At 25.5% G+C, this 9042-nt stretch overlaps 1 protein-coding gene and 1 long non-coding RNA gene across 2 annotated transcripts; both read right to left on the minus strand.

Annotated features, from left to right (window-relative positions):
- Positions 1 to 6652: 6652 nt before the first annotated feature.
- Positions 6653 to 8135, minus strand: LOC107884162 (lysine-specific demethylase 4C-like). Its single transcript, XM_016805710.2, has 4 exons — positions 7971 to 8135; positions 7749 to 7907; positions 6906 to 7004; positions 6653 to 6838 (listed from the first exon to the last, which is right to left on the minus strand). Exons 1-4 carry the CDS (start codon positions 8133 to 8135, stop codon positions 6740 to 6742), a joined length of 522 nt encoding a protein of 173 aa, XP_016661199.1. The 3' UTR covers positions 6653 to 6739.
- Positions 8136 to 8238: 103 nt separating this feature from the next.
- Positions 8239 to 9042, minus strand: LOC107884160. The gene is made up of 3 exons (XR_001679742.2): positions 9023 to 9042; positions 8614 to 8850; positions 8239 to 8372 (listed from the first exon to the last, which is right to left on the minus strand). It is a non-coding gene; the product is annotated as an uncharacterized LOC107884160 (long non-coding RNA).

A 9042-nucleotide genomic window follows, 5' to 3' on the forward strand; every position in this document is an offset into this window, starting at 1 on the left:
TTTACGCAAAATCATTTTTTCTATGAGTTTAAGTAATCTTAGAGTAAAATTACCCATTACAAAAAAGATAGAGAATAATATTTTTGAGGGAATGACATATCGATTTCTTTAAATAATGTTTCAAAAGAATTTAAACATAATTTAAATTTACAACAATTTTTTGTTTATTTTGAAAGTCAAATACAAAGTCAAATACTTAACAATAAAATATAAAATCGATATGTCATTCCCTCTAAAATATTATTCTCTATCTTTTCGTAATGGGTGATTTTACTTTAAGATAACTTAAAAACATAGAAAATATGATTCTGCGCAAATGTGTTTTGTCTATGTTGCGCGTGGGTCAGAAAGAGAAAACAAATAGTGCGCTGACATCCTCATAAGGTAACTAGCAAACTGAGTATTAGAAATTACAGCAAGCGCTATAAAGGTAAATAGGTATGAAAACCGGTAAAAAATGGTATCATTGGTATAATCAATTTTTAATTATAAACAATTATTGTTTAATTATTTAGTATTTATTTATTTGTTCATTTTAGATTCTGAGTTGAATGTTTTGTTTTTACAATGATATGTTTTTTTTTTTAATTTTCAAATTTTTATACGTGTCTGTCGTCACCTTTATGGACAGTAAAAATGTTTATATTTTCTTCGCAACCATCTTTTCTGAATAGGTAAGTACTCTGCATTGGGGGGTCAGAAAAAAAATCCTGCAGGCTACGGCTATGTGCCTCTCTCTCGATAAAAGTTTGCTTAAAAATTCATGCTGATTCTTGAAATATTTTTACGAATACGATAGTATAGTAAATTGTATTATTTTTAATAGCGTTTATTTATGTTCTTAACATTAACTCAAAATTCTGCGAGATAGCCCATAGCACAGATAGGTACTCGTTTACTGTAAACGGTTTACACGTTTACTCAGATCATAATTATAATAATATCGTAGGTAGGTATTGATAATATTGACATATTATTATTGTAATAATAGATAATATATCGTTATTCAGTGTTTGTATTTTTTCTTTAAATTTATTTTTAAGTTCGGTGACGGGGTGCAGATAACACAACCAGGATTCGGTTTAGTTTTTCAAAACACTTTGATGCAGGTGGACAATTGTAGGTACATTTTGATGCCGAAACCTCAATGCCCTTTAAATTTTAATGTATTAATCTCTATATTACTTCAGGCACGGATCCAGAGCAAAGATCTGGGGGGGAGGCAACAATTTTTTTTACAACACAAATACAATTATAATAAAATATTATACTTTACTAAAAATGTTGTCATAATAGTAGGTATCTATAGGTAATCAATGTGATTAATAAATTATTGATTATTTAATATATAAAGCGACAATGTGAAAAGAAGTTTAGGTTTTGTTTATTTGTTATTTTATATATAATATTTAGGTATATTTATAAAAAAATATGTAGTACTTATGCAGTACTGACTACTGGATACAATTTTGGCCAGTAGGTACTGTGCCCGTAATATTGTAATAAAATAATCTAAAATATATATATACTCAGTTTGACTTTACAGTAGAATTTTTTTTTTGTTAGGATGACTTATGAGGAATTTTGCATTCAATTTTCAAATCTTAGATAGGTATTTATAAAAAATGTTTATGATTTTCTACCTTAAAATAATATATGCACATTTTCGTGATATTGACGGATTTTGTCATAGTTCTAACTTCAGACCCTTATAAAAAATTTTTAGATTTACACTCAAAATTATGGTATAAATATTTTTAAATATTTGGAAAATCGCGGCGAAAATATTGAGCGAATCCATCTCGCGAATTCGCTGTGTAAAGCCAGACAGAACGAAAACCGCAGCGAAATCCGCTCGATAAATATCGCCGTGTATAGTCCCAGCCTAAGGGCCAGCCAACTATTGGTAGCCAGTACACGCGCATTACACAACCCGTTGTGAGTGTCGGTGTAAGACATATATTTTCGATTGGGTAGTTAACTATCTAGCAATATTAACTATCAATTTTAAATGCTTATAAAAAGAAGGGTGCCAACATATTTTTAATATTTTTCAACGGCTATTGTAACAACATATCAGAAGCCTTGTATTTAATTGTCACGTTTTTTTATATTTTATATTTTTAACTAACATTTATAGAAAAAAAATCTAATAAAAATTTAAATTGCCCGTAAACGGTCAAAATGAGTCAAAATATTTCGAAAATTGTATTAAGTATAGGAGTTGATAAAATAAAAACATATATGGTGTAAATTATTGCAAGTATCTACAGTTATTCGTTTTTGAATTATACAATAAATAAGGAAATCGCTACGTGAAACATCGAGTTCAAATCCAATGTTGTAAAAATGTGAAGTTAAAACACACATACAAATTTAATTTGACTTTCCGGTAGACATTTTAGATTCTGAGCGGAGTGATGAATGTATTGATTTTACAATGATGTGCGTTTTTAATTTTAGATTCTGAGCGGAGCGAGGGATGTAGTGGTTATACAATGGTGTTTATATTTTATTTTTTTTTATTCTGTATACAAATATTCTACAAGAAGCAACTTTTGATAGGTCATTTTATATAAAAAGTTATATAAATTTATATAAATATATATTTGATGTCACGGAAACAACCACTGACAAATTACAAAAACCGCTAAATATGGGATTTTAATTTCAAACGATCTGTTTATCACCATAGAAACGAATAAAACTAAAAATAAAAATAACGATTTTAGTTATTGTGTTGTAATTTATAATATTATAATGTATTTGTAAATTAACATTTTCAAAATTTTTTGAGCTGTTTACGGACATTCTCAGTATCCAATTTTTTTAGTTTTTTATTCTATAAATATCAATTAAATATTTTTACAACATTGGATATAGTTTTTATTCCATAAATATCAATCAAATTTTATTTGTTGGGTAAAAATGCTTAAAAATTTAATAGAAGGCTCCCAATAAATTGTTTCTAAGACAGATGAAAATTATTAAAAATCCAGTCACAATTTTTTTTATAAGCATTTAAACTTAAAATATTGACAAAATACGTAAAATTTACGAAAATGTGCAAATTATTTTGATTTAGAAATTCATATCTAAATATTTTTCTTTTTAAATCTAAGATTTGAAAAATTAAAACGTAATTTCTCATAAGTTTGTCTACCTTTATCAAAAAAAAAAATGTCTACTGGCAAGTCATATTAAATTTTTATGAGCGTATGAAGTTAATATTATTACAATATTGGATATTCACTCGATTTCGCTTGTAACGATTTTCTTTTTTTGTTTTAATTCAAAAACGAATAGCTCTAGATTCATTTAAACTTTACTGAATGTTCATTTTATCAATTCCTATGCTCGATAAAATTTAGACAATAACTTACCCATTTTCATAAGTTTTTTTTATTAAAACATGTTTAGCCTGGTCAAGAAACTTGAAAATTTAACACAAGAACCCTCATAAGTATTGCTGTTTTTGGAAATTAAAAAAAAGTCAAGCTTAAATAAACATTACTTTTCTATGAGCTCCCGAAGTTAGAATTTTGATTAAATTAATCAATATCATGAACATTTTCAAATTATTTTGAGTCAGAAATTCTTAAAAAAATTGTCTATAATAATATTATATATCTAAGATTTGAAAATTTAATTCAAGAACCCCACAAGTTTTTCTACATTTAACAGAAAAAAAGTTTACCGATAAGTCAAATTCCTTTCTTATGGGCGTTTAAAGTTTAAAGACATTGGATATTCACCTGTAATTAAACAATTTGTCATATGACGATTTTCCTGTTTTGTTGTCGTTCAAAAACTGTTAGGCGTAGGTACTTGAAATGTTCACCAAATGTTTATTATATAATTATTTTCTACAAGTTAAACTTTTCAAAATATTTTCATTCGTTTAGAGCTATTTATTGATATTTTAAATTAAAAATTTTTAAAATTCAATTTTATTTGTTAGGTCGAAGTGCTTGGACATTGGAATACAACATTTTTCGTAAGCTGTTATAATAGCAGTTGATAAATATTAAAGATATTGTCCTAGAAAGGACCAGAAAGCACCACGCCGACGAGTCATTTACCACTTTAACGCGGGTTATAACGCTTTCTGTTTGACAGAGCCTTTACATTTGAATATTATAAATAGAAGAAATTGCCAAAATATGAACTTTAAATGCAAAAAAGCAGGTAAGTGGATGTCGCTCTGCTGTACAGTAGTTTACAAGTGGGTCATTGTATAATGGGTTGTATTAGACTTGAATTCAATGATAAAATATCATTGTATAAGAAAAACGATTCTGAGCGGAGATGGTTTGTCAGTCTGGATATTTTATATAGTTATTATTTATTTTATCATGTAAGTTGAATTAATATTATAATATTATAATTTTTTATTCGTTTCAATGGTGATAAACAAAGCGTTAGAAATTAAAATCCCATTTTTAGCGTTTTTTCGTAATTTTTCGGTGGTTTTCCCCGTGGCATTAAATAACTATTGAGAAAATCAAAAAATGACCTTTCTAAAGTACCATCTTGATCCAATTTGTTAAAAGATAAGGTGCTATATGTTGAAATCGAAGCACTCCTTCTGGAAGAAATTTTGTATACAGGATATTAAAAAAAAAGAAAAATAAACACCATTATAAAAAAATAGCTTCCTCGCTCCGCTCAGAATCGAATATTGTGATTAGGTATCATTAATATTTTTGAACTGCTACTATAACAGCGTGAGAGTTATGAAGAACGATTAAAAAAATGCAAAAAATGCAAAAAAATTTTAAAAATGCACAAAAATTTTTGTTGATATTTATAGAAAATAACTAAAACAAGTTGAACATTTTAAATATTTATAAATAGCTCAAAAATAAAACATATATTTTTTAAATTATATAATTTATAGAGAAACCTAATGTAAATATTTGGTGAAAAATGTATCAAAGGCAGAGCAATTGTAATGGCACGCCACTGGGTTTAAAGTGTATCTCGTAACTACGTTATAAAAGTGGTAGGATTTGAAGAAATTCAGATTCAATGAAAAACTATCGTAATATTGTGGTAGGTGTATTATGAAATTGATTCTGAGTGTCCTTATCTTTTTAAAGAGTATTTTATAATTAATTCATATTATTGTTGTTATTATTATTATTATTAATATTGCTAAACAGCATTACGGGATACATCATTTTACACTGTGTTCCACAAATATCCAAAAAAACTATCCATTAAATAATTTACTTTAAAAAAAGAGTGTTTTTATTTGAAAAACAGAAGTTTGTATCTCCAAATTATACAATTTAAGTAGTACAAAAAATTAAAAAATTTTATAAAACAGTCTTTGACTTCATTAAGTATATCTATATAAAAATTAAAAAAAATATGAATATAAAATATAATTTAATTAAAATGGGGATGATTGTGTTTGGTGAAAAACACATTTATCCTGTACAACTATATATACTATAACATAATAATTATTATCCAATTGGCTACCAGTAACTTCGAGTTGAAGATTAATGCAAAGGGTAATAATCACAAGAGTAAATTTTTTTTAAAAAACCACATAATTAATAATTCTTGTAAAAACTGCAATTGTTCTGCTTAGAATATAAAATCTAAAAATTTATGTTTGAAGTACATAATACATTTTAAAAAGAAAAATACACATATTCTCGTACCTACTCCATATGTTGTATTACTTATATAATTTATGTTTTATGAACATCTATTTAAATTTATTCTATATAGGATTAATTAAAGATATTACAAATACATTTTGCTATATTCTGGGTAATCATAAGGAGTATGAAAAATATGTTTGTAATGGTAAAAAACAAACAAACTTAGTTTGTTAAAAGACACGAAAAATGTGGCCTAGTTAGAGAAATTAATCAAATAGTTGGATGACTAGTTATGTATGCTCAAAGTTGATTGTCAAACGTGAACAATAATTAATAAATAGTAATTAACGATAAAATATAAATTATAATATATTGTACCTTTTATAAAATTAACATTTTAATATTAGTTTTTTTTTTTTTCATATAATTAATATATCATACAATATTATAATAAAGTAGTAAAAATAAAACTGTAATCATAAGGGTTCAGAGGTCATAGGATCTAAAAATGAAAAAATATATAAAAATGCATGTAATTATGCATGAAAATATTGTAAAATATACAAGAAAATTTAATAAATATTCATAAAAATTCATAGTTACCTATTAAAAATTCCAAATCAAACTATTGTCGTTAAATTAATAGTCAACTGTGATGATAAAAATAAATATACCTCAATTAAATAATATTGAGATTTATATTCAATATTATTAATAAGATACATTTTTTTAGAAAATATTAAATATGCATTATATGCGTATGAAGTTCAAGAAATATGCACTTTTTTCATAAGATTTACAAAATATGCATTTAAAATTTAATTTTTTTATACTCGCAATTGTATAGCTAAGGTTTTTAGATAGGTCTTCTATAAACCGGGAGCATATAGAATAATATGAAACTCCTATTACTTCCGAGCTATAATTATCATATTATAATGTATAGCTTTAGTATTATTATGTGTACAATATATAAAATTAATTTTTACAAGTTGATTAAACTATATATATATATTATGTTCTTAAAAGTCTAAAAATGAAATAGTTAGTTAAGTAAGTAAACATACTTATAAAACATCAATTATTTTCTTTTCTTTTTTATGTTTAGTTAACCCAGATGGTCATTTAGCATGCCGTTGTAGACTGCTATTAAATTGTTCATCCAAACTGCATATATCATCAGGGAATAGACAACCAGATGTACCATCCTTATATTCAACCTGATATGTACAATAACATTAATTTCAAGTTATTCAAATTAAATGTGATATGATAAATTACAATTACCGTATATATGTGCTTATAATTTAACGCCAGAAATAAACCTTTGTCACCAGATTTTAAATGTATCATTTTGTCAATGGGTGGAAAATTATCTGCATAGTTCTAAAAAAATAATTACAATAAAAAAATTATTTATGAATATTAGAGAATGTAAATTATGTTGTAAGTAATATATTATTTACTTCAAGTGTTTTAATTTTCTTGACTGTAGTTAATAAAAAAAGGGCAAACGTTAAAAAAAGACAGTCATAAAATGCATTTTAAAAGAATTAAGTTCCTAAGAATCCGGTTGATTAATTTATTATAAGTATATTAGCATTTAATATTTTTTGTGTTAATTCAATCTTTACCATACAATACAAAATCAAATAAACTATCAACTAAATAACATATTTCTTAGTATAACTAGTGATTTATATTATTTATATCAATGGTACAACCAAATTCTTTTGTTATGATTCTGAAATATCACCAAATAATTGAATAACATAAGAATCATATTATAATCAATATCAATAATTAAATAAATCAAAAACATGAAAATGTATATAAGTAATACTGTTATTCAGGTAGTTTCAGGTTTAAGTTGATAGATTAAATGATTTAAAAATCCAATCTATACTGTTTTCAGAATACAAACGCACCAGATTTACATAGAAAAATGGGTTTTGTCTGTGGCCACCTGGTGAGTTCTAATTCTGAAAAGAGTATAGATGTATGCAAAATCATATGTTGTATTTTGATGGCATAACATTTTATTTTTTAGATATCTGTAAATTTGTGATATAACATAAGGGGCTTTACCTAATGATAATAATATACAAAAAATAAAACAAACAAGAATACCTTAATTTCATTTAGTGTAATACTGTCTGATATTGTATTATCACTGAATTTCACAATACCTAAAGGAGTTTTATCAATTTTTATTATTCGACATTCAGAGATCCTTTTATGTTGCAAGTGTCTTGCCCATACTTTTTGATTTATATGAACTATCTTGTTCTAAAAATACAAACATCCTCCTTAAAATTACTAATATAATAAGCAATGTGAAGAATAACTTACTTGATCTGGAATATATGAATGATTATTGCAATACATTAAAGCAATATGCTTCCTCTTTTGTTGAATTTGATAATTATATCCAGCAAATATTCCACAAGAAATATGGAACTGTGCACAGCAATTGCTTCCAGAGCAACGAAAACAATACCAGATGTTAAATTGCATATTACACACTGTAAAATATTTAATACATTTAAAATGTTGCATAATTTAGGTATAAAAATATACAACTTAAGGATGAACCAGTAATATACCTTTTGGTTGAGTTATAAAGTCTGTTGAAAAAGTATTGGTAGTTAATGGACTACTGCCGTGCACAAAAAGATGTCATTCAACATGTGACCATCCATTGATTTTAAATTTTTTTATAGCACCACCTTTCAATGGACAGTATACACAAGCCTATAGGTACATACATTTCAATACATATTAATATTTTATTATAAACTATTTTTGATAAATTAAATATTTTTTATGTATACAAATTAATCTATGAAACTATAACAATGAGAAACAGAAAGAACTTAAATTTAATGATAAAAATAAAAAATAATAAATTCTTGAGTCAAACGAGTATTCATTTAACTTGAAAATTATTTGCGACTTGCGCCACCATCTCATTTATTTTTTATAATACACTTACAGCAAACTTAGGATTTTTCGTGCATCGATCACACAACCATTGACTACTTGTATCTACAGTTATGCCATAGCACACTTTGTGAACGGTCAAATAACATTTTTCACATCTTATGAGTTTTTCCTTAAAAACCTCTTTACTTCCAGAAAGTGCATGTATATATAACGCTTTAGTGGGATTCTTCAAAGTGGGTAACACGAACGATTTTGCTATGATTTGCCAATCCAAGTTGAAAGTTAACTATTCAAACATTAAAAATATATTATGATTTTTAAATATAGTTTTTTCAAAATAAATTATATTCTTAAAACGTTTACTGGTATGAGCAACAATCATATTTTGATCATAATGCCTAATCTAAATATTTATTAGTAGGTACAAGTGATTTTTTGAAAAATGTATTTTCTATTACCTTTTTATGATTTAACATCA

This window comes from Acyrthosiphon pisum, chromosome X (genome assembly GCF_005508785.2).
Source record: "Acyrthosiphon pisum isolate AL4f chromosome X, pea_aphid_22Mar2018_4r6ur, whole genome shotgun sequence".
Lineage (NCBI taxonomy): Eukaryota > Metazoa > Arthropoda > Insecta > Hemiptera > Aphididae > Acyrthosiphon > Acyrthosiphon pisum.